Here is a 27010-nt window from a genome sequence, read left to right as displayed (position 1 = left end):
TGCCATTTTATAAAATGAGTTTGGGAGTTTTCTTCTGCCTGTGGTGGTTTTTTTTTTTTCCTTCCAAGTTTCAGGTCCAAAAACATGTGTTGGCAGTTTGGCAAAGAAAACTAAAAACAGCTTTTAAATTTTTTTTCTGTCTTTTTCAGTTACTTTGTAGAAGGGTTTCTCAATAAAGACAAAAGAGAGATTTTGAGTTAAATAATTCTTTATGTTGGAGACTGCTTTAGTCAGTTTTTTCACTGTTGTGACCAAAAGACCTAAGAAGAACAGTTTTAGAGGAGGAAAAATTTGTTTGGCACTCATAGTTTCTGAGGTCTCAGTCCAGAGATGGCTAATTCCATTCCTTAGTGCCTGAGTAAGACAGGACATCATGGTGGAAGAGTGTAGTGGAAGAAAACAGGAATATGGTACCAGGAAGCAGAAGGAGAGAGAAACTGCTCCCCTGACCACAGACAAAACATAAACCCCAAAGGCATGCCCCCAGTGACACACCTCCGTTGGCCCCACCCTTTCTACCTACAGTTACTATCCAGTTAATCCTTATTAGGGGATTAATACACTGATTATGTTAAGGCTGTTCTAACTCAATCATCTCTAAGCTTCCTTGCATTATCTCACATAAGAGCTTTTGGGGGGCACCACATATCTAAACCACAACAGAGGTTATCCTGTGCATTATACAGTATCTATAGCATTCTAGACCTCTACCCTCTAGAGGCCAGGTAGCATCCATTTGTGACAAGCAAAAATGTTTCCAAACATTGCCATATATTTTCCTAAGGAGCAGAGTTGCTCCTTATTGAGAACCACTGCCATATAATATAAACTGCATTTAGAGAAAGTGGGCTTGAGAGAGAAGATTCAAGATTGACATGTGATTAAAATCCCCCCTACCCCTTTTTTAAGACAGGGATCTGAGTTTTATTCCAGCTGATCTCAAACTCCTGGACTCAAGTAATCCTCCTGCCTCAACCTCTCCCCAGTAACTGGGACTACAAGCAATCTTAGAATATATTGTCTAGATCAGAGCTATCCAAAGGAAATATGAAGTGAACCACAAATATGAGCCACATATATAATTTTGAGTTTTCTAGTAGCCACATTTAAAAATAAAAATAAAGAAGTGAAATTAATTTAATTAATAATTAATTAATTTAATTAATATTTAACCCAATATTTGTAAAATAATATCATTCCAACATGTAATCAACATAAAAATTGAAATGTTTTATTTTTTTATTTCTGATATTGTCTTCAAAATCCAGTGTATGGTTTGAGTAATAGTGCATCTCAATTCAGATTAGCCTACATTAAAGTGCTCAATAGCCATGTGTGGCTAGTGGCTACCATATTGGATAGTGCATACCTAAATGATTTTGGTTTCTGGATGGGGTGCAACATAGCACATAATACTTTTTCTCTCCTCTTTTATGCCAGGAAACTGTCCTGATTTCACTTACTTCAGTAAATAAGACTCCAAGTTTGTTACCATATAAATTATTTTCCAAGATATATAAACTGTCTTCTGCTTCCAAAGTGATTCAGATTCTTCAGCCCCCATTTTGAATAACATCAGCCCTCTGTTGCCTTGGAGATGGTTAACATTCACATTTATTGAATATTATGATCATGTGTCCTACAACCGTATCAGTATTCCCTGAGTAGCTGTTTGACACAACCATAGTTATAGATAAAATCAGAGAAAAAAGGAAGAGCCATTAAGGGTATTAACATGGGGGAGCTAGATTATTAGATGGTCAGTAATTTGTTGTTGTTATTGTTTACTGAGGATTGAATCTAGAGACGCTTTATCACTGAGATATATACCCAGCCCTTCTTACTTTTTATCTTATTTTTTGTTAATTTTTTTTAGATATTGATGGACCTTTATTTTGTTCATTTATTTATATGCGATGCTGAGAATCGAAACCAGTGCCTCACACATGCTAGGCAAGCTCTATCACTGAGCCACAACCCCAGCTCCTATTATTTTTATTTTGAGTCAGGGTCTTGCTAAATTGCTTAGGGCCTCTCACTAAGTTGCTGAAGCTGGTCTCAAATTTGATATTCTCCTGACTCAGTCTCCTTAGTTGCTGGGATTTCAAGTGTATACCACCACACCCGATAGGTAGTAATTTTCCAGGAACACTCTACTACTGATCTACCCTCCTGGTATTTTTTTAGTTTCTTTTTTGACACAAGGTCTCAAAATTGCCTAGGCCAACCTCAAACTTGCAATCCTCCTGCCTCAGCCTCCTGAGTAGATGAGAATATAGGCATGTACCACCACACCTGGCCCTTCTACCTCTTTGATTCAAGAGAATATTCTGGGGGCTGGGGATGTGGCTCAAGCGGTAGCGCGCTCGCCTGTCATGCGTGCGGCCCGGGTTCGATCCTCAGCACCACATACAAACAAAGATGTTGTGTCCGCCGAGAACTAAAAAAATAAATAAATATTAAAAAAAAAAAAAAAAAAAAAAAAAAGAATATTCTGTATTTTACTAAGTTCAAAATTTTTATCAATTAATAATTTTGGCTATTTTAATTCAGAAATTGCTTTTAGAGGGATCATTCCCAAAGCATGAAATTTGAGACTGATTTTCTAGCATGCACAAGGCCCTGTGTTCAATCCCTATCACCGTGAGTAGTGGGAGGGTGTGCTGATCTAGAGAAGATTTTTTTTTTTTTTCCCAGTGCTGGAGATTGAACCCAGAGCCTTATACATGCTAGGCAAGTGCTTTACCACTCAGCTATACTCCCAGCCCCTGATCTAGAGAATTCTTTTTTTTTTTCCTCCTCTTCTATGTGGGATGATTGATCCTGAGCCTACAGTGAACAAGCTGGCCTCAGACTTCTCCAAATCCACAAAATTTCTTTTCCTCCAATGCTTACATGTCCAAAGACAGAGAACCAAAGAAATGCCTTTGTAAGACGAAGGTTCTAGAGAATTCTTAAGACATTAACTTCTGGGCTCGCCTGGCATGCGTGCGGCCCGGGTTCGATCCTCAGCACCACATACCAACAAAGATGTTGTGTCCGCCGAGAACTAAAAGAAATAAATATTAAAAAAAATTCTCTCTCTCTCTCTCTCCTCTCTCTAAAAAAAAAAAAAAATCACTTAAAAAAAAAAAAAGACATTAACTTCTAATAAACAGAAAAATGTAAGGAATATTCAAAACAATAGCCAACAATAATGTTGGCTTTTTTTGGGTACCAGAGATTGAACATAGGGATGCTCAACAACTGAGCCACATCCCCAGCCCTTTTTTATGTTTTATTTACAGATAGGATCTTGTTAAATTGCCCAGGGCCTCATTAAGTTGCTGTGGCTGGCTTTGAACTTGCAATCCTCCTGCCTCAGCCACCCGAGCCACTGGGATTACAGGCATGCTCCGGCATGCTCCTCTTGGCCTTCACTTTGACCAAAGCTTCAGTAAGCTTTCATTCTCCCCCTCCTACTCAAGATTACAAGAATTACATTATAAATAGGAGGGACAGATGACTGGGGCCAAGACTAGGATAGTGCCCTGCTTCTTAAAAATATGCCCTTTTGATTCCTCCTCCTCTGAAGTATACTACATTGTTTACTTGGAGATCATTGTTATTAGTAGTAGTGGTGTCATGGACCTCCTTTAGCAGTTTGGTGAAGCCAGTGAACCATTTCCTAAAGTAATGCTTTTAAATTCATAAAATACATAGGATTTTAAAGGAAATTATATGGAATTCTGTGGAATTTTAAAGTTATCAAATGTATGAAAAAATATATAATAATATATGTGCTTTTTAATTAGTGCATTAAATAAGCTCTAGTGGTGGGTATGGTAGCTACTATAACTTCAAAATAGTGATGAGTATAAAGATTATTTTCCCTGGGTATGGTGGTACAGGCCTATAATTCCAGTGACTCCCTAGGCTGAGGCAGGAGGATTACAAATTTAAGTCCAGCTTTGGCAACTTAATGAGACCCTGTTTGAAAACAAATAGGTCTAGAGATGTGACTCAGTGGTAGAGCACCCTAGATTTAATCCCAGTACTGCAAAACAAAAATACAAAAACCCAGAATATTTTCAGGCATGATGGGGTGAGGCTCAGTAATGGAGTGTGTGCTAATCATGCAAAGGCCTAGAAACAATCCCCAGAGGAAAAAAGAATATTTTGCAGTATCTTGTAATAACTACAAGGTGCTATAAAAATGTGGAATTTCTATTATGAATTAGAAATGCTAAATTTCAGCTAGAGTTTAGTTCAACTAGAGTTTTGGATTCATCAAACCCTCTGAGATGCTAGTAGGTGGTAAATCCCTTCTGCCACCTACATTTCTCTTCAGGCCCAGCTTTTGATTTGGAAAAAATAAATAGCTCATGGGTGACTTGAAAGGGGTTTGGAGAACAGGGGTAAGGAGCAAAGAGGAACAAGAACTAGACAAATGAAACATGTCAGGCCAATGCAGACAGTTGTAGCCAAAGGGAGGAACTGCCTTTTAAAATATTGATAAGGGTCTGGGGATATAGCTCAGTGGTAGAGTGATTGGCTACCGTGCTTAAGACCCTGGACTCAATCAACAGTTTCAAATAATAAAATACTGAACAATCTTAACTAGACCCAAACCTGATAGAGATTTAAAATCTTACTATCAGCTTATTTTAAAGCAAACTAGATTTCTGATAGTAGAGGAGGATTTCTTGCTTAAAAGTCAATTCTTTGGCTAGCTCAGTGGCAGAGCGCTTGCCTACTATGTGTGACGCACTGGGTTCAATTCTTAGCACCACATTTAAAAAAATAAAAACAAAGGCATTCTGTCCATCTACAACTACAAAAGAAAATTCTTTTTAAAGTCAATTCTTTCAGGTTCGAGAACATTGTTCAAAGTTTTTCAAACTACCTGCATGAAATTTCCTTGAAGTGCCTATAAACATATTTTTGAAAAAGATTCCTGAAATTACCAGTATCAACAAGTCTGTTTAATCCACTACCTTTTGTCTCCCCTTAAAAGGATGTTTTTGATGGGTTTTTTTTATGTTGTTGTTTTTCTCCCCTTGTAGACAATTCTGCTTATTTCCTTTTATCAAATACAAAGCAATCACAGACCCTGTATAGTAACTTGTTTAACCTACATATATATCCCTGGTTAACAGACTGTCACCTATCCTTCCACTCCTACCATCCCTTAGGGAAAATCTGTAACTGAAAAAGTTCGTGTATGGGGTTTACCAATAATAGAGAAAACTATAGTTCTTGATGAAATTTTCCTATATTTTGTTCATTTTTGTCTTAGATCCATTAGAAACCACTAAGGTAGTTTTCTTTTGACTGACTTCTTGGATCTTCACTTTTAATTGAAAATTCCCTGTGCCCTTTAGGCCACATCTGCCTTGCTTGGAAAGAATGTGGATCTTAACCTGGCTTTAGAAGTGAATTTGGAAAAAAGCTACTTTGGGGTAAAATAAAGGAGCTGAAACAGTTTAGTGTTGTTTTCTGGATGGGGGTGGGAACTAGAATGGGACCAACTCCTGTGTATTTGTTTTGCAGATGAGTTGTGGAAAGGAGGGTTGAAAGTGTGGTGTTTTGTGGGGGGTCTATATCTCTATATCTATATATATATGAAAGAGAAAGGTGGATTAAGCCATCAATCACTATTTTTAGAAACAAAAAGACAAATAGAATCATGTTTCAGAGCCTCCCTGTTGAAGAAGCTGTGGAAAGCTGCAGCATCCCGGCAGTTACTGTGTTGTAGGCATGTTTTAATGAAGGAACATGACCAGTAGCCACAAAGGGACGTTTGAGAGTACTGTTCTTTTGAATTACTGCTGTTCATCTGTTCCTTTCACCTCCTCCTTTTAAAGAGGTAGAAGTATAAATTATTGTCCAGTAACCCTGTCTTACCTAGTCATAAACTGGGGTGGACTTTGTTGCACCTCTTCATTGTTCTTTCATCCACGCCCCTGAACAAATAAAATCTCTGTGCCTTCTCCTTTTCTCTTCCCTCATCCTGCCTACAGGCTCCTCCCTACCCTTAATTTTTTTTCCCTTACATTTTTATTCTTCCATTATACAGCTAGCAGCATTGTACCAGCCCCTTTATGGCTGATGGAGCCCAGGCAGGCTGCCCCATGAGGGGAGACAACATTTGGCCAATGGGGCTGTGTATGCCATTATTGCTGGCCATTGGGCCTCTGTCCTCTATAGCTCCGTCCTGGCTCATTAAAACCCTGAGCCAAATAGCCATGCAGGCGCCTGCTGCAGCACTGTGGGGGCCAGGAAGTTAAATGATTCTCCTAATCCTGCATAATTTATCTCCCTGTTAGTCCCCTCATAAAATAGTCCAACTCAGCTCCACCATGGAGAGCTTTGTTCTGAAATGTCCTATTTTTGTGATGACCAAGTGCCCAGCCTTTCCCTTCTTCTCTCTTTATTATTATTAATAAAAATTGTTTTCCCCTTGTTCACTGCAAGTTTGTCTTACTGGTTTTTTTCATTTGGAGCCTCCTCCTGGACCCCACTCCACCAACAATCTGTCCATTTCTATCATTTGGACCTGATATTACAGAGCAGTTGGTGCTGTGGTCTTTTCCCTTTCCTCTCTTCCCTGCCTCCCGGCACCTTTTTTCTCCATCTCTTCTCCTTTTCCATCACTTCCAATATTTTCTCTCTTCCATTCTCTCTTTCTAGGGACCAATCTCTTTGCAGCATGTTGGTTTAGGATATTTTAAAAGGTCATTGAATTGGTGGAGTTTTTTGTTTGTTTGTTTCACATCTCTATTTCCGTTTCATTTCAGAGATTTACAAATGAGGACCACCTGGCAGTTCATAAACACAAGCATGAGATGACATTGAAATTTGGCCCAGCCCGAACTGACTCAGTCATCATCGCAGGTATTTGCTGCCCCAAAAGCCACAAGCCTTGCTATCACCAGACAGTTAAGATTAATACCAGGGACCAGATGTACTGGGAGCTGTTCTCCCCTTCTCCAATCAAGATCCCTTATGTGATCTGCATTTAATCAGGAAAAAGGAACACTAAAAGCTCCCAAATTTCTATTATGCTTTCCACTGTTTTTAATAATGAGATTGTGTTCTGTGGTTTTTGAGAATAAATGTATTGAGGCTTTGTCCTAGCTTTTTTCAATCTATTCTCTCCTTGCTTTCTGTTTATTAAGCCTTTAGAAGATTTACAGACAAGAGATGGCTTTGACATTTCCCCCTACCCACAGTGAAGGGGTAGAAAAAAGGCAAAAAAGCCCACTTAGGCTGGCTGTTTCTCTTCCACTGGGTGTCAGTTTTCTTCCAGCAGGCTGATTATCAGTTCGTAAATTCAACTTCCCTTGTGAACCCAGACACTGTTGAGGGCACATTTCCAGAACCCAAACAAGACATTTAGTCAGTGGGACTTTTCCAAGCCAATTTGGGTGACCTGGAACCTTTCACCAGTTGTTTTTTTAGATGTTGTCTTGCTTCCATGCGACATTCTCAAGGGAGCACTCTTTGTAACCACTCTCAAATCTTACAGTAGTTCTTTTGTACCGTTTGCAGCTAGACAGACATACAAAAACCAAAGTGGACTTATTCTTTGGATACCAAGAAAGGTTCTGATTTAACCCAAGCTAATATTTAATCAATAGTGTATTTAGTTGGAGATTATCACATCAATTAATAAATCAATTAAAGCACAATTTCTCTTAAGTATTATTAGCCAAAATGCTATCCTAGACATGGAGAAGGACAGAACCTCTTATAAATCCCATATTCCATATTAATTCAGCAAATATTTATTGAATATCTACTGAGTGCACCAGGTATTTTTCCAGGAGCTTGTAGATTCATAATCCCTGAGAAAAGGATACGAATAGAAACAGTGTCATCAGTAATTCTTAAAACCTGAAGATCTTAGGGAAGAGTGGATAGGATGTTATCTCTGTAGGTAAAACATACTTAATTAAAGCAGGACATATATACATGAAAAACATATACTATTTGCACAAAAAAATACAAGTGAACAATACAAACAACATGAATACTGACAGAATTAACATTAAGTGGAATCCAAATCATAGCATTCCTGTTCTTCCTGCCACTGTCCTCATTATATTTAGATTCCTCTAAACTCTCCTAGCTGGCCTCTTTGACTAGTCTATCTACCATACTACTGAAAAGTTAGTCTTTCTTAAATTCTACTCTTATGGTCAAAATCTGTCATTATTTTATGTTAACCCATTTTTGTCTCATTGTCCCAGATACCATAGTTGCCCTTTGTCCTACTTGCCTATATGAACAATATGTTCTCATTTCTTTTTTTGTTTGTTTGTTTGTTTGGTACTAGGAATTGAACCCAGAAGTGCTTAACTACTGAGCCATATCTCAGCCCTTTTTATTTTTCTTTTTGAGACAGGGTTTCGCTAAGTTGCTCAGTGCTTCACTCAGTTGCTGAGACTGGCTTTGAACTTTCAATCCTCTTTCGGTGCTGGGATTACAGGCATGTACCACCACACCCACCTGTATTCTCATTCTTAATAATAAAGGATAGGGGCTGGGGTTATGGCTCTGGTAGAGCACTTGCCTAGCATGTATGCGGCACTGGATTCGATTCTCAGCACCACCTAAATAAATAAATAAAGGCATTGTGTCCATCTATAACTAAAACTATTTTTCAAAAAAAAATAATAATAAAGGATATATAAGCTCTAGATTATGATTTCTAACCTATCTTAATGCATTGGTTTCAATTTACTCGAAATATTTGCAGAATTGGAAAGATGGGACTTAATGGGTTAAAACTGTTTATACCTGGGATTTCAGCTGTCCATAACTTAGCCCTCTGTTATTCACCCAACTTTCTATAGAATTTATTTATTACAAAATGATTATCTGGGGCTGGGGTTATGGCTCAGAGGTAGAGCACTTGCCTCACACGTTCAAGTCCCTGGGTTCGATTCTCAGCACCACCTATAAATAAATAAAATAAAGTTATTGTGTCCAACTACAACTACAAAAAATAAATATTAAAAAAAGTAATTATCTTAATTAGACATACCTTCTCCTCATCCATAATCATGGTAACCATACTCTGCCTTTCTCTGGGCCTTTACCTACACTACTCTCCTTAGCCTCCAGATATGGTGAGTAAATAGTGCTTTGAATGCTGAGAGACAACTTGGACAAATGCAAGAGCACATGGGAGATTATTCTCTAAGGCCTGGCTCAAATCCTACTTCTTTAAATTTTTTTCTAACAACTTTATGTGTTATTATGTCATTAATGTGTCTGTATTTAATTTCTGTGACAATTTTATTCCTCAGTATACATAGCACTGATTTTGTACACTGCCATGCTATCACAGTGTGATGCTATCCATGAATATTCATTTTATTTTTTCAACTAGAAAACTTTCTCTTAGTTCTCTAGGATAAGACCCAGGTCTTATATTTGGTCTATACTCCCATCCCTCCCCCAGTTTATACCCAAGTGTATGCACTGAAGCACCAAAACACAAAAGACAATATTCAGTAAATACTTATTTATATTTTAGGAATCATCAGGGCAGGCTAAAGGTTTTCTTACATGTTTTTAGTCCATTTGTTCAGGAACCACATCCCCTGAAGGTTAGAGGCCACCTGGAAAGTGAGGAATTAGGTTTAACATAAAGGAACCTTTAAAATAAAAATTATAAATGACTATGAACAGCAGGGGGTGGGAAAAGTTTGTGAGCCTCAGATCACAAGTCCAGAGTTCCTCTTCTGTCATCACCAGGCCCTTAGCTGCCCCTTCTGAACACTTGAGTTATAATTTCATAATTTTGTTATGTGCCCTTTCTGAAGCATTCTAAGTATAAAAGATGATACTACCTCTACTTGCTCTGGGGTGGAAGGAAATTGTTAGCCAACCAAAGCTGCAGGAGAACCTTTTAAAACTATTTTGGGAGGTAGTGGTAACTTTTCTAAACACACTGATTCAGAAGAGCTTTTCTAAGTTTAAAAATAAAAAATGTTGTTTCCATGGAAAATCCTGTGGGATTATTTCTAAGTGATCCTGCTAGAATGGTCAATTTTGACCCTAGGTCTCATTGTTTAAAATATAATTTAAACAATTGTCCTGTTTATCATTCAGTCTAGTTTTTTGGGCATAGGAGATTAATCACTGAGGGGACTAGCATTTTAGCAAGTAAAACCATTGTAGAGTTTTGAGATCAAGGAATAGGATCTTTTCTTTTCCAGAGAAGCAGGGTAAGGAGAGGGAAGCTCAAATCTGAAATTCAAGTTGCTTGAAAAGTTCCCCTGGATTACCAAGACCTCTCCCTAAGAGCAGAGGCATTCTGTTAAGGAAAAGATTTGCATTGCCCCTTTGGGGATATTTTGGCCGGCAAGTCTAAATCCAAATATCCTGGTTTCCGGAATTTGCTCTGGGCCCTGGTCTCTGTGAAATGAGCCCTATTGTTTGCAATTTCCTTTTCTAGCTCATGGTATTGCTCTCTTGCTCCCCAGTGCCTAGATTTGCCTGGAACGCCTTCAGAAGGTAACAGATCCATAACTTGGTAACCACTGAAAGACTAGGCACCATTCCTTTTTCTTCGTTTTAAATTTTTATTATTATTATTTTTGGTACTGGGGATAGAATCTAGGAGTGTTTTACCTCTGAGCTACATCCCCAGTCCTTTTATTTGTGTTGGTGGGTGGGTACTAGGAATTGAACCAAGGGGCATGCTACCACTGAGCTATACCCCAACCCTTTTCATTTTTGAGACAGGCTCTCATTAACTTGCCCAGGCTGGCCTTGAATATGCAATCCTCCTGATTCAACCTCCTAAATCCCAGGAATTACAGTCTTGTGCCACCATGCCTGGCTCTAGCCCTTTCTTTTTTTTTTTCATTTTGAGACAGGGCCTAAGTTGTCCACGCTGGTTCTGGACTTGCAATTCTCCTTCCTCAACCTCCTGAGTAGCTAGGATTACAGTTGTTTACTACCACATCTTTCATTATTTCTTTTTTGGTATCTTTAGCAGGCAAGCTCAACCATATGATCCTCAGTTTTTTTTCTTCATCAGATTTTTATATAAATTTGCTTATACCTACTTAATTCAGCACTGGCAGGGAAGCTGGATATAGTGAGCACATGTCTGTGTGTAGTCCAAGCTACTCAGGAGGCTGAAGTGGGAAAATCACTTGAATTCATGAGTTCCAGACCAGCCTGGGCAACATAGTGAAAGGTATCCCATCTCAAATACAAACAAACAGGCCTAGCAGAGGTAAGTTTAAAAAGAAAACACTGCTTAACTGTACCTACTTTTCGAAGCTAGAGATTTCACAAAACTTCACCTGTGTTGGTTGTTTTGTTTTGTTGTAAAAGATGCAAAAAAGAAAAAAGAAAAAGAAAAAGCAGACTGAAAGGTGGGTACATGGATAATCAACCACAAAACATTGTCCTGTGTTCCCCCTGCTGGTCTTGAGGCAATACAACACAGACACCCTCTGGTGGCCTAGCACCAGTCTTCACCTATTAGAGCTCTATAAAAGCAAATTTGCCATAAAACAAACTCCCTGTCTCCAAACAGAATAAAAACATATTTTCTATGTACTCTCAAGTTTTAATTTTAGGTCAAAAGTAAGTTTCTTTTTTTCATGTTTACAGATCAAACTCCTACTCCAACTAGATTCCTGAAGAACTGTGAGGAGGTGGGACTCTTCAATGAACTAGCTAGCTCCTTTGAACATGAATTCAAGAAAGCTGCAGATGAGGATGAGAAAAAGGCAAGAGGCGGGACTTGTGAAAAAAATAAATAACTGCTCATGTTCCAGTTTAGTCTGTTATTGTATCTTGGGATAATATGCTTAATTGGTTAAAGCACAAAATCATGGGGTTGGTTCTATAGAACCAAATAATACTCACCAGTCCTAGTCTTCCATCCAGGACTTTAGATAGAGTTCAGATGGTGGATCAGCACAGTTCTGTCTTCATCAAAAATCAATCTTCCTACCCCTCCAGTGGAGTATAACTTCAGTTATATATTTTTTAAAAAATATTTATTATTTGGGCTGGGGATATAGGTCAGTTGGTAGAGTGCTTGCCTTACATGCACATAGCCCTAGGTTCAATCCCCAGCATCACCAAAACAACAACAACAACAACAACAACAAAAATTTATTTTGACTATGTTGATGTTAAAAGACTATCAATTGGCCAAGCACAGTGGCATATTCCTATAATTTTAGATGCTTGGGAGGCTGAGACAGGAGGATCACAAGTTTGAGGCCAGCCTTTGCAACTTAGCAAGACCCTGTCTCAAAATAAAAAGGATTGATTGTGTATGCCCATGGGTTTTTTCCCAGCACCAAAAAAATAAATAGATAGATAGATAAAATTAAAAAGGGGTAGTATGAATTTCTCAAATTTTGTTAAATGTTTTTATTGTAAATCCCACTTTTTTCTAAACTGAGTAGACTTCTCTTCTGGGCCATTCTTACTCAGTCATCTAATCAATAAACATATTGAATTTCTATTTTTTATTTCTGTATACATGGTTCTTGCCTTCAAATAGCTTTCTAGTACCATTCAGGGCATTAAAATTAAAGAAGGATGTTCTTCTTAAATTTTTTTTTTAAATTATAGATGAACACACAGTATCTTTATTTATTTTAAGTGGTACTGAGGATCAAACCCAGTGCCTCACATGTGAGGCAAGTGCTTTATCACTGAGCTACAGCCCCAGCCCCACGAAGGATGTTCTTAATGTCTTTTTAAGGAGATCAGCCAGGATAGTGAAAGAATTAGAAGTTATGTCACTTTAGAAACATTTAAAGAAATTAAGAAAGTTTTGCTTGAAAAAGAGATTTAGTACAAATAAAATTGTTGTCTTGAAATACTTGAAGAACTTTTATGTAAAAAAGGAATTAAATTTATTCTTTGTGGCCCAGGAATAGAAGCAGGATCACTGGGTGGATGCTATCACACAATATATACAGATGTATAGAGCAGTTAGTGGAAAATTCTGCGGTAAGGATTAAAAATGTTGGAATTCCTTCTAATCCTGAGGTTCTATGATTCTGGTTTTAAACTTTTTATACTCCAGATTCATGAGGACCCCTTAGTTTGGAATGCCAGAGGAAAATGTCAAAGAAGCAGAGCCAAAGAAATATAGTTCCCATGAAATAAGGAGTTTGGGAAAAAAAAGAAAAATGGAAAGGTCAAAGTTTACTTTAGAATTCAGGGGTTTTAGTCACTGCTTAAAATCAGGTCTGGCTGGGCACAGTGGCTCACACCTGTAATTTCAGGATTAGGAGCCCGAGGCAGGAGGATTACAAGTTTGAGACCAACCTCAGCAACATAGTGAGGCCCTGTCTCAAAATAAAAAATAAAAAAAGCTGGGGACGTAGCTCAGTGGTAATGTCCCTTGGTATGATACTCAGCACCAAAATAAATTAATTAATTAAAATAAAAAGGGCTGGGATGTGGCTTAGCTGTTAAGCACCCTTGGGTTCACTTCTCATTACCAAAAAATAAATAAATAAGTAACATAAAATCAGGTTTGTATTGCAAAATAATTCAGAAGAGATGCCAATATCTGTGTCCCCAAACATATTTATTAACACATGAACCTCATAATTGCATGGTTTAGAGAGGCATGGAATCAAATCAGAATATAGAAAACACAGAATGTAAGAAAAATTTTCAATGAAACTCTTTCTAAGAGGAGGACAGCAGGTAAATGAAGATAGCTATACCTGATTTTTCCATCCAGCTTAAATTGTAAAAATGCTAGATAAAGTGTTTTTATCACCAGAGATATCTCAAAAGTTTCACAGCTTTCTATGAGCTTCATTTCATGCTGTCTCCCTCTAACTTAAAAAAAAAAAGGCATGGAAAAATAATGGCATATATATGTAGCTCTTCTTTCAAATGGGAGAACTAGCCACAGTCTTCTGAAATCTTTACTTTAGAGACCCAGGTCTCTCATCTCTCTGCTACCTCAACTTATGTGATATAATTTACAGCATCCCTATTTTCCCCTTCTCTCAAAACAAAGTAAGTAGTCAGATTATTTCTACCAGGATATAAGAAATTTTTATACCAAGTTCTTAATAGGAAAATTCAAGAAAAATGGCTTCCCTTAAAAAACTGCAAGTCTTTCCCACTGTCATTTCAGCTTGGTTGACACTTCTGGGAGGCCAGTTCATAGTTGGAATATTTCCTCGATGGACATCCCTTGATATTTCTTTTTTTTTTTTTTCTTAATATTTATTTTTTAGTTGTAGTAGGACACAATCAATACCTTTATGTTATTTATTTATTTTTATGTGGTGCTGAGGATCAAACCCAGGGCCTTACACTTGCTAGGCGAGTGCTCTACCCCTGAGCCATAACCCCAGCCCCTCCCTTAATATTTCTACCTGTCTGTCCAAGGTGGTCTTTACCTACCCTTGATGAAAAACACATGATCTCCAGGAGTGTTTAATGAGCCTGAAACTTTCTTGAACCACAGCTTTTTTGGAGATTTTGGTTTAAAATCCCACCAAGCTCTGACTTCATTGTTCTGAAAATTAGCCAAATTGGACCTGATATCTTAGCAATATAGAAAGAATGAGGCAGAAATGAAACCATTTTTTCTGTTCCTCAGCCTCAATCAGACTGGGGAGAAAGAACCATTACTACCTTCTTTAGTGTAGTAGATACAGATTATCTTTAGTTTATTCAGCTAGCTACCTAGAAGACTTCTAGGGACTAAGGTACAAGGTAAGACAGAAACAAGCTCCTGTTTCACCAAGAAGTGCAGGATATGAATGGAACAAAAAAAAAAATCCACTTTGTCATGAAACTGAACTGAAATCAGCCCTCTTTTTGTGGTACAGTGTCAGAGTCTGTACCATTTATCTCAAATAGTTTACTGTTCCCTGCAGAGCCACTTAAAGCTCCAGAGTTCTGTGAGGTGATCACACTACTGCCAGGAAAGCACTCTACTTTCTCAATTTTTCATTCCTGTTCCTAAAAACAATTTCTAATTTCTTTCACTGATCAGATGATCAGACTCTCTTTTCTTTTTCTTTTTTTTTTTTTTTTGGTCAGGGGGTGGTACCAGAGGTTGAACTCAGGAGCACTCAACCACTGAGCCACATCCCCAGCCCTATATTATATTTTATTTAGAGACGGGGTCTTATTGAGTTGCTTGGTGCCTCGCCATTGCTGAGGCTGGCTTTAAACACGGCAGTCCTCCTGCCTCAGCCCCCCGAGTTGCTGGGATTATAGGCATGTACCACCATACCCAGCCTCTCCTTTATTTTTTACCCCAAAACCATTATCTTTCTGAAACTTCTAGCCTTCTGCTCCAGATTTTGGAGTGAGATCACTATCAAGCATGGTGAGTTCCCCAGAAAGCTTTTCCTGTCTTGTTTGTAGTATGTTAATATCCATTTTGTCTTCATTTGCCTTTTTTTTTTGTACCAGGGATTGAACTCAGGGATGCTTAACCACCAAGTCACATCCCCAGCCCCCGCTTTTTTTTTTTTTTTTTTTTTGTAGTTTTAGACAGAATGCCTTTATTTTTTATGTGGTGCTAAGGATAAACCCAGTACCTCACACATGCTAGGCAAGCACTCTGCCCACTGAGCTACAGCCCCAGCCCCCCAGCCCTTTTTTATATTTTATTAGAGAAAGGGTCTTGCTGAGTTGCTTAGGGCCTCACTATGTTGCTTAGGCTGGCTTTGAACTCAGGATCCTCCTGCCTAAGCCTCCCAAGTCACTGGGATTATAGGCATGTGCCACTGTGCCCGGCGTCTTAATTTGTTTTTGATAATTGGGTAACCTAGTCATTCTGGTTGGCACAGAGGGTATTCACAGCTTTTTTTTTTTTTTTTTTAGTTGTAAATGAACACAATACATTTATCATTTATCTTTATGTGGTGCTGAGGATCGAACCCAGGGCCTCACACATGCCAGGCGAGTGCTCTACCACTAAGCCACAACCCTAGCCCCAGTATTCATAGCTTTTTAATGGCCAACAGAGTTGGTTGGGAATAGGCAGGCACTTGATTCAGGAAATCATTTTACTTTCCTGAAAAAGATTATAATCATAACATTTACATGGATTTAAATGATATCTTTTAATTTATTTTCCGTCTTTGTAAGTATTGGCTTACCATCAGTCTTATCTTCATTTTAGAGTTAGGGAAATAGAATCTCTGAGAAGATAAAATGATTTAACCAATTATACATAAAGCATAGGACCCATACTTTAACTTGCAGTTCAGTGTTTTGACCAAGGACTGAACTTCTTAGAAGCATATGCTCTCATCTTGTAACTGGAAAGATAGATTCAACCTAAAGGGATTCATGAAATTGAACTCTATTCATTCTCTTTCATCACAGGGTGCTGCTGGGCCCCTTGACATGTCTCTGCCTTCCACACCAGACGTCAAAATCAAAGAAGAAGAGCCAGTAGAGGTAGACTCATCCCCACCAGAAAGTCCTGCCTCTAGCTCCTGTTCCCCACCCCTGAAGGAGAAGGTAAAATTCTCTATTAGGAGTCATCCCAAATATTAATTGATAGATTAAGTTTTTTTTTCTAGTTGTTGATGGACCTTTATTTAATTTATTTATATGTGGTGCTGAGAATCGAACCCAGTGCCTCTGACATGCTAGGAAAGCACCCTACCACTGAGCTACAAACCCAGCCCAGACAGATTAAGTTTTTTTTTGTTGTTTTTTTGTTTTTTGTTTTTAAAGAGAGAGAAATTTTTATAATATTTGTTTTTTAGTTTTCGGTGGATACAACATCTTTATTTTTTATTTTTATGTGGTGCTGAGGATCTAACCCAGCGCCCTGCGCATGCCAGGTGAGCGCGTTACCGCTTGAGCCACATCACCAGCCCAAGATTAAGTTTTGATTCACAAATAATGTAAGATATAGGAAGGATGGCTGGATGCAATGGGTTGATTCTATTTAAAGGAATATTAATTATTTAGAAAATTTATATAAATTTTGCCTATTCTCTTGCACAGAAATTCCATTACTAAGTAGGAGAGAAGTTAATACCTGCCTGACAAAAGAAATATGTAAGACTGCTCATAGTAATTTTATTCATAAGAGCCAAAAAAGCTAGAAACATTCTGAATATCCATCAACCAAAGGATAAATAAATTGTGGGAGTCTAGAAGGTGTAACTCAGTGATAGAGTACTTGCTTAGCATGTGTAAGGTCTTGGGTTCAGTTCTAGCACCATCAATCAATAGTGTTATATTTCTAAAATGGAATACTACATAGCAAAGAAAAAAGAATGAATTGGGCTGGGCTGGGCATGGTGGTGCATGCCTGTAATCCTAGCAACTTGGGAGGCTGAAGCAGGAGGATCACGAGTTCAAAGCCAGCCTTTTAGTAAGACCCTGTCTCTAAATAAAATATTAAAAGGGCTGGGGATATGATTCCATGATTAAGTGCCCTTGGGTTCAACTCCTGGTACAAAAAAAAAAACTAGGCTATAGCTATAGTTCAGTGGTAGAGTGCTTGCCTAGCATGTGTGAGGCTCTTAATTTGATCTCCAGCACCACAAAAGAAGAATAAAGAACTAATGATCATACAGCAGTATGTATAAATCTCAAAACATATTGAACAACAACAAAAGAATCAGACACAAAAGTATATAATTTGATTCCATTCACATAAGGTGCCAGAAGGGGCAAAAGTATTTGATGATAGAACCAGAATAGTGTGCACTAAACCGGTGTGATAGTGCACATTCCTTAGTCCCAGCTACTCAGAATGCTAAGATGAGAAGATCACTTGAGCCCAGGAGTTCGAGACCAGCCTGGGAAACATAGCAAGACCCTGTCTTAACAAAACAACAACAAAAGATAGTGCATATCTCTCATGAAGGAAAGACATGGATTGGGAAGAGACAAGAGAACCTTCTGGGTGCTAGAAACGGTCTCTATTCTGATTTTATATGTGTAAAAAGTCATTTTATTATAATAACTTTAGATGAATGCACTTTATGTTTATAATATACTTTAATGAATAAATGAAAAAGAAAAGTCACATCCAGGTGCAGTGACTCAGGAGGATGAGGCAGGAGCATCGCAGGTTTGAAGCCAGTCTGAGCAATTTAGTGAGGCCTAAGCAACTTAACAAGACCCTGTCTCAGTCGCAAAATAAAAAATAAAAAGATCTGGAGATGTGGCTCAGTGGTTAAGTGTCCCTGGGTTTAATCCCTGGTACCTAAATAATACTCCCATAGGGAAGTAAATCAAAGGGAGTATCCACTAGGTTTCTATTATGTTTTTTATTATCTTGATACTTTTTATGAAGTTTTTTATAAACTTACTGAAGATAGTATATGTACAGAAAAGTACATAAATAATAAGTATATAGCTGACTGAATTTTCACAAAGCAAATTGCCTGTTGTAGCTCACACCCAAATTAAAAATATATATATATATATATATATTATTTAGAACCTCAAAAGCCCCTCTATGTCTCCTCCTCATCCATACTGCACTACCATTGGTTAACTTTAATATCTACTGTTGGTAAACTGTACCTCATCTTACTCTCCTCCAAATTTAGTTTGGTAACTTCTCAAAATTACCTTCTCTCTAATATCACAGGCATCCTACCCCCTCCCCTTTCATAAGCAACCAAGTACTATAAACTGTCTGGAGATGCTTTCAAGGCCAATATGGCCACCAGCAGCCTACGATCCTAGCAAGTTAACAATGAGAATCAGTATTTTTATTGCAGTATGATCATTGTTTAAGCATTTGGGGTTTTTTGTTTATTTGTTTGTTTTTGTGGTGCTGGGGATTGAACCCAGGGCCTTATGCATGTGAGGCAAGCACTCTACCAACTGAGCTATATCCCCAGCCCAGCATTTTGGGGTTTTTTTGTTTGTTTGGTTGGGTTATTTTGGTTTTTGTTTTTTTGATACAGAGGATTGAACCCAGGAGAGCTTACTACTCAGCGAAGTCCCCAGCTCTCTTTTTATTTTTTATTTTAAGACAGGTTCTCAATTTGCTGAGGCTCTCATTAAGTTGCTGAGATTGGTCTCAAACTTGTGATCCTCCTGCCTCAGCCTCTTGAGTCACTGGGATTACAGGCATGGGCCACCACACCCAGCTCCACAGCCCTTTTTTGTAAGGGTTCTAAAGGAGAAAATGAGTTGCCCTCTTACCAGTGAATCTGCCTTTCCCCCTTGGAGGTCAGAAGATGCTTGAAAATCAAGCTTAGAATGAAAATATCTGAATTATGAAAAGTTGTAACAATCCCTTGAATTTATATGGTATTATAGTGCATCTACAAAAATTCCAAGCGACTTTCCAATTATCAATTATTTAACCATTATCCCTGAGAGGGAGATGGCTAAGGGATCTTAACTTAGCATTCCTACCGAATGGGTGAATGAGGTATGAGTGTATGATCATGATGGAATCAGATCATGATTTATATAAGTGACTGTAGTGCTCTTTCCAATAAATTTGTACTAGATTTTACTGATTATGCATTTCCCTATATGCAGCCCTTAAAGCCTTTTGTGATATGTTGGTCTCTTCTCCCCAGGAAGTTGCCCCAAAGCCTGTTGTGATCTCTACCCCTACGCCCACCATCGTCCGTCCTGGTTCCTTGCCTCTCCACTTAGGCTATGATCCACTTCATCCAACCCTTCCTTCCCCAACCTCAGTCATCACACAGGCTCCACCATCCAACAGGCAAATGGGGTAAGTAGAGAGCAGGGAGAAACAGTGAAGCCTGAATCTTTACACTCTATGAAATTCTACAATAGGAAGTATTTTTGAAATCTAAGAAAAAGGAGTAACTAAGATTATTTCTCAAATTTTAGGGCTGGGGAAGTAGCGAAATAGTAGAGTGGCTTGTCTGTCATGTATGGGTTCCTGGTTTTGATCTCTAACACCACAAAAGTAAGATTTTAAAATAAATCTTTCTTACTCTACTTTGTATACAACCAGAGATATGAAAAATTGTGCTCTATATGTGTAATATGAATTGTAATGCATTCTGTTTTCATATGTAACATTAAAATTTTTAAAATGAAAAAAAGAAAGAAAGAAGTCTTTCTCCCATAAATAGAATCTCCTTTACCCTTTTTAATAGACAAGCAAGTATTTATTTGGAGGTTTCATACTTCTTTAATCTTAAAAAAAAAAAAAAAAAAAAAAGAATCCATAAAACTTTAGAAAGTTTATCTTAGTGGTGGAGGCCAGATAACAAGGTATATTTAGTTCTCAGCCTCACACCTATAAAGTAAATGAAAGGTTGAAACCCATCAAGTCATCTTCCTTGAGTCTAGTGGTCCTCTCAATCCCATTTAGGGTCTTTGGTCTTTCCTATCCCTAATTGTGTTTGTCTAATTCTCTTTATTCCTTGCATGGCCCAGACGATTTTTCTGATGGGACCATTAAGGACCCATGGGTTAAGAGGGTGTTGTCAGGATTAAGCTTATTTAAAGATTATTCTTCTCTGGACTCACTAGGAAAAATTAAAGACAGCTTCTTTGGGGGGCAGGGGAGCAAAACATGGAAAGAAAGAAGGGAAATTTATTCAAATTTGACCATTAAATGACATAATTCATCTTTGCAAATTGACAACTTTAATCCAACTCCCTCTTGCCTAAGGCAAGACAGAACTTATTTATGTCATTGGTAGGGATGTTAATTTAATTGTTCTAAAGCCTTAATGGGATTAGCTTTCTACCATTGAGTTTGTTTAATTTTTAAGATACAAGGATTTCACTGGGCTGAGGGTATAACTCTGTGATAGAGCATGTGCCAGGCCCCTGGGTTCCATTTCTAGCCCACAAAAAGAAAAAAGGAAAAAAAAAAACAACTTGGTCATTTTCTCCATCTGTAAGGTTATTAGCATCCCTGCTTTTCCCCATTTTGAGAGGGTGTCTAGATTTTGAAATTCTGCTCTGCCCCTTCCCTAACTAGAAAAGAATCGAAAATCTGCTCATTATTGGAGGAAGATCCATAGGCAAAAGATCTATATTGTGAGCATTTCACTTCATGTCTCTTGAAGGTCTCCCACTGGCTCCCTTCCTCTTGTCATGCATCTTGCTAATGGACAGACCATGCCTGTGCTGCCGGGACCTCCAGTTCAGATGCCTTCTGTTATATCGGTGAGCTCTATAGTTGAGTCATCCAACCTTACCAACACACTAATCCCTCCTTTCCACCTGAATAGTCATAATCACAGAGGGGCCCCAGGGAAATACCACCTCTGGTCTGTATTTGTTGAGCATGGCAGGCTGCCCAAACTCTTCACTAACCACTGCCAGGTCAAGCACTGTGAAATGCTAGACAGAGCCTCATCTGGACAACTGGCTCCTGGTTTTAGGATTGATCTTGCCAGTCCACTGATTGTTGATTTCACTTGGCACATTCCATCTCCCAAATTGCCTACTGTTTTCCTGAAGATATAGCCCCAGGCCAGGGTTATAGCTCAGTGGTAGATCTCTTTCTAGTGCATGTAAGGTCCTAGAATCGATCCCACACACAAAAGGGGAAAAAAAAAAAAAAAGGTATAGCCCCACCCAGCCTTTCTCACAAAAATTGCCCCAACACTGAAGGATTAGATTCCCTCAAGCTATTCCTAAATGCCCTATGGGCAGGTCACTTAGAACAGACCCTAAAATGCCAATCTCAAAATCACCTCTTTTTAGGAAAACCAATAGCATTGCCTCCTTCTATGGTTTTTTGTTTTGTTTTGGTTCTTGTCTTGATACAGCTGGCCAGACCTGTGTCCATGGTGCCCAACATTCCTGGTATCCCTGGCCCGCCAGTTAATAGCAGTGGCTCCATTTCTCCCTCTGGCCATCCTGTACCATCAGAAGCCAAAATGGTGAGTACATACCAGCCTTGGTAATATTGGCCCTCTGAAAGGAGTAGTATCAGTTAGGTTTTTCAAGTGAGCTGAGTAAAGGAACCTTCTGGGGCTTACAAAGCTAAGGACACCCTGCTGTGGGATTTGGAAAAGAAAAGACCCTGATTCATGACTCTCATCTACTCTCCCCACCGTTGGAGCCTGGTACATAGACCATGGCAGTGAAAAGAGGCAGCACAGATTGTTTGGAATGGAACACTTGCCGTTTTAGTTACAGGGTGACAGATGGAGGGTGGGTGAGTGGGCAGGGGAGCTGGCCAAGAGGTGAATAGCTGCATAACCAGCATCTGGCCAGGTTCCATGAGAGAGCTTTCATCTGGACTCTATTGCTTCAACAACCTCCAGCCCCCAACTGTGCCCAGGATGACAGCCAGGGAACAGAGTAGGCATTTTAAGGATCCAGGTGCACATTTTCTCTCCCTGTCATTTTCTTTTAATTTTTCTGGTAAGGGAAAGTTGGAATAGAATTTTTAACTATAATTTAAGCCCATGTTTTTCATCTTTGATAGAATCTCACCCTTGACAACCTCTCTTTTCTTACCTTTACCCATAGAGACTAAAAGCCACCCTAACCCACCAAGTCTCCTCAATCAATGGTGGTTGTGGAATGGTGGTAGGTACTGCCAGTACCATGGTAACCTCCCGTCCAGAGCAGAGCCAGATTCTCATCCAGCATCCTGATGCCCCATCCCCAGCCCAGCCACAGGTCAGTTGGGCCTTTGGATTGGGGGGAACCACCTGTATTACACTTACTGTTGATATCACATCTATTTTTCAAGGAACAACCAACTAGAGAAGAATGGATTTCAGCTTTCTGGACATCTTCCTGCTACTTTTGTTTTTGTTGACAATTTGACTGCAGCAAAACACACCATTCTTCCTGGGCAAGTGGCACACGCTTATAATTCCAGATCTAAGGATTACCAAGTTTGAGGCCAGCCTCAGCAGCTTAGCTAGAACCAGTCTCAAAAAGGGGGCTGGGGATATAGCTCAGTTGGTAGAGTGCTTACCTTGCATGCACAAGGCCCTGGGTTTAATCCTCAGCAGCACAAAAATAAATAAATAAATAAACAAACAAACAAATAGATAAATAGGACTGGGAATGTAGTTAATTGGTAGCGCATCCTTAGGTTCAGTCCTTAATACTACAAAAAAAAAAAAAAAAAAAAAAAAACCCACACCATTCTTTACCCACCTTTGTGTTAGGAGTATGTGCAGACTGAATACTGCAGAGCTGTTGTAAAGGAGGACTCTGTTTTTTCATATGTGAATGGTTTAATGTATCTGCATTCCAAAATCATCTGAAATGTGACAGAACCTTCACCCCAAGCCACATTAGGTTATTCACTATTACAGGAGTCTCCTCTAATATATTTTCCACCTATTAAAGCTTACCAAAAAACAAAATGACTAGCCAGGCATAGTGGTACACACCTGTTAATCTCAGGTTAATCTAATCTTGGGAGGCTGAGACTGAAGGATTGCGTTTGAGGTCAGCCTGTGCAATTCAGCAAAACCCCTGTCTCCTTTTTTTGGTGGGGGGCAGGGGTGGTACTGAGGATTGGGTGCTCTACCACTAAGTTACACTCCTGAGTCCTTTTTTTATTTTGATCACTAAGTTGCCTAGACTGGCCTTGAACTTGCAATCCTCCTACCTCAGCCTCCAGGGTTACTGGTATGCAAAATGCTGTTTCAACAAAACCTGAAAAGGGCTTCAAAGGGGTAGGATATAGCTCAGTGATAAGGCACCCCTGGGTTCAATCCCCAGAAAACACACACCAAAAAAAAAAAAAAAACTTACTGGATTAGGTGTTTATAACAAAAAACATGTAATAATAATATATGAATATAATGTGATGTTTCAGGAGTACGATAGCTCAGTAGAAAATAAATAAATAAGAAAACACACACACACAAAAATACCTTCTTATTACCAAGTCAGTCTTTTTTTTTTATCACAGACAAATAAAAATCCTTAAAAAAATCCAGAGAGGTCCCTTTTTTAAAAATGCCTGATTCAGAGGTATGTTTTAAAAAGATTCTTTGAAAACTGATTAGTCCTCAGTTTTCATAATTGTGTGAACTGGACAGGTGACAGTGACCTGAGATTGGTTTCTAGAGTTAACAGCCATTGCCCAGTCCCTCTTTTCCCGATGTCACCACCTGCTTCATTGGTTACCACCACATGTCCAAACATTTCATGGCCATATGCTGCCTTAAAGCTTGGCCGCCAACACAAGCTTTCATTTGAATTTTCTTGATGGAAGCTAAACCTGCCCACCCTTCTGTACTCTTCCATCCTAAAAAGCCAGCTAGTCCTGGAGATGCTAAAGCAGTAGCTCCCTGCCAGAGCTGTGCTGCTTTCCCTCCCAAGGAAAGGACATACCTTCCTTTCTAATTACTTTTTCCTTCCTTTCTTGGCCTGTCCTTTCATATCCATCCTTTGCATGAGTTTCTTAGTTGCCTATGAGAAAAGAGGAACTTAGCCTTCCCTTTCCCCCATCCTCCTTAAAAAGCACATATTGATAAGTGCTCTGATGAGCTCAAGACAAAGAAAAATTTGAAATTCTCAAGAGAATTTTTGTAAATTTCTTGAAGACAGGTCTTCCCTTAATACAGTGACCAAGGCCTGTAATTCATTAAATGTCTTTGAAATTTTCTCTTCACTTTTTTCTTTAAGAGAATATTAGCCAGGCATGGTAACACACACCTATAATCCCAGTGACTCAGGAATCTGATGCAGGAGGATTACAAATTCAAGGCCACCACCAGCAATTTAGCAAGACCCTAAGCAACTTAGTGAGACCCTGTCTCAAAATTACAAAAACAAAAAGTGCTGGGGATGTGATTCAGTGGTTAAGTGTCCTGGGTTCAATCCCTGGTACCAAAAAAAAAAAAAGAAAAAGAGGGAGAGATAGTATTAGTCTGAACAATGAAATCATCTCTTAATTTCCTATCTTAATGGAGACCATAATTCAAAAGGTCATGGAGTGGAGTACAAGATTCTGTGTTTTGTAATCTCATTCTTGTCTTCATGAAACTGATAGGATTTCTGGGATTATAGAAATAGTTGCTACTAGCAACATATCCAAGACAAATCTACCTTGGGCTTGTTTTATAGCATATAGTTACTTTTCTACAGATGACTGACCTTTCTATATTTGTTTAATTTTAGTTGCTATTAGGAAATTGATTTGGCTTCTCTTATGTGTACCAGCTAACAGAAAGAGAAGATGATCCATAAGTGCCTTAGAGATAATACACTTCAGCCTGAAGTTTAAAAAACAAAAGACAGTCCTATATCATTTCATAAAGAAATTAAACGTTTCTTAAAAGCAAACAAAAGGTGTAGCTTGCTGAGGGTGATTAATTACTGATTATAAATTTTTTTAAAATACTAATTCATGTCTCCCTATGAAAGCCCGTATCTTACTCATAGTGAGATGAATAGAAGCATTTTCTTTCTCCTTTCCTGAAACCTGTTAGAGCATACAATTTTTTTGTACATATTGCTTGTCCAAATCAATGATTCTCAAAATTGTATTTCCATCTCCCTAAAAGTTGCCAGGCAGAGTGGTACATATCTGTAATCCCAGCCACTTGAGGCAGGAGGATCTCAAGTTTGAAGCCAGTCTTAGCAATTTAGCAAGGCACTAAGCAACTTATTGAGACCTTGTCTCAAAATAAATAATAAAAAGGACTGGGGATGTAGCTGTGTTAAAGTGCCTTTGGGTTTAAACCTCTGAAGAAAAAAAGGATACCCTATTGTTGCCAGGGGCAGTGACTCACACCTATAATCCCAACAGCTCAGGAGGCTGAGGCAGGAGGATTGTGAGTTCAAAGCCAGCCTTTTACAATTTAGCAAGAGAAACCCTGCCTTAAAAAGTGAAAAGGGTTGGGGATGTGGCTCAGTGATTGAGCGCCCCTGGTACCAAAAAAGAAAAAGAAACAAAATATGATCCTAGTTTCATTTTCTGTCTCAAAAATAATTGGTTTTTCAACTGAACTGTGGTTTGTCTGAGTATAATACTAAGAGGACTAGAAGGAAATGGGAAGCAGAATAAGGAAATAATTACTATAAAAGAGCAGCAAAGGACATAGTGACAAGACTTGCTGAGGTTACCAGGTTGGTACATATCTTTACCAGAACTTACTACTCTACCTAATATCAGGTTTGATTTGGAAAGGATTGATGTTCCCATCAAGTAACTCCTCTTCCTTCTTGGGCAACAGGTCTCTCCAGCCCAGCCTACTCCTAGTACTGGGGGGCGGCGGCGGCGCACAGTAGATGAAGATCCAGACGAACGGCGGCAACGTTTTCTGGAGCGCAACCGGGCTGCAGCCTCCCGCTGCCGCCAGAAGCGGAAGCTATGGGTGTCTTCCCTAGAGAAAAAGGCAGAAGAACTCACTTCTCAGAACATTCAGCTGAGTGTGAGTGGCACCAAACAATTATTGGATCAGATAAAAGTGGGACAATATAACAGATGATGGTAATTCTTTAATTAGGAGAGATCCAGAAATTGTACCAGGAAGAATGCAGAAAAAGATCTCTTAATAGTCAGTATTGAGATCTCTTCCCTAATTGGGAAAGACTTACCATCTACCCCCCAATCTGCTACTAGAACCAGTAGTTCATAGACCCATTAGGGTGGAGAAAATTAAACACTCCAGCATGTTTTTTTTTAATCATTACTAAAATCTGATTGGGGTCATAGAACACCCAATGGGAAATGTTTTTGCCCCAGTAAATGTAGCTTAATGAAAGAAAAAAGAAACCACACAAGCACAAATAGAACAATTATATCCATTCTCTTGAATGTTATTTTCCCTTTTTCTGATTATTAAAACATTTAATTGCAAAGATAATATGAATAATTTTCTATTCTTTCTCTCTCAAACACACACACACACACACACACAATGAAAACAAGGTCCCTTTTTTTTTTGAAGAGAGAGAATTTTTTAATATTTGTTTTTCAGTTTTCAGTGGACACAACATCTTTAATTTATTTTATGTGGTGCTGAGGATCAAACCCAGCGCCCCACCCATGCCAGGCAAGGGCATTACCGCTTGAGCGCTTGAGCCACATCCCCAGCCCCAACAAGGTCCCTTTTTTTTTTTTTTTTTTTTTTAA

General features: G+C 38.7%; 1 protein-coding gene and 1 non-coding gene across 4 annotated transcripts in view; one reads left to right on the top strand and one right to left on the bottom strand.

Annotated features, from left to right (window-relative positions):
• Positions 1–27010, top strand: part of LOC124087275 (cyclic AMP-dependent transcription factor ATF-7) — a 103360-nt gene that overhangs the window by 62603 nt on the left and 13747 nt on the right. For all 3 annotated transcript variants that reach the window (XM_046436093.2, XM_046436090.2, XM_046436092.2), the window contains exons 3-10: positions 6780–6876; positions 11623–11741; positions 16351–16488; positions 19536–19693; positions 21012–21111; positions 21720–21833; positions 22429–22581; positions 26109–26306. In XM_046436093.2, coding sequence (XP_046292049.1) covers positions 6780–6876; positions 11623–11741; positions 16351–16488; positions 19536–19693; positions 21012–21111; positions 21720–21833; positions 22429–22581; positions 26109–26306 — 1077 coding nt within the window. The remainder of the gene's footprint in view (positions 1–6779; positions 6877–11622; positions 11742–16350; positions 16489–19535; positions 19694–21011; positions 21112–21719; positions 21834–22428; positions 22582–26108; positions 26307–27010) is intronic.
• On the bottom strand, positions 2805–2938 carry LOC124087505 (small nucleolar RNA SNORA38). Its single transcript, XR_006850095.1, has one exon. It is a non-coding gene; the product is annotated as a small nucleolar RNA SNORA38 (small nucleolar RNA).

This window comes from Marmota monax, unplaced genomic scaffold, assembly GCF_021218885.2.
Source record: "Marmota monax isolate L192 unplaced genomic scaffold, Marmota_monax_Labrador192_F-V1.1 WCK01_AAM20220418_F8-fsc00012, whole genome shotgun sequence".
Classification (NCBI taxonomy): domain Eukaryota; kingdom Metazoa; phylum Chordata; class Mammalia; order Rodentia; family Sciuridae; genus Marmota; species Marmota monax.
This window is presented reverse-complemented; position numbering and strand designations above follow the sequence as displayed.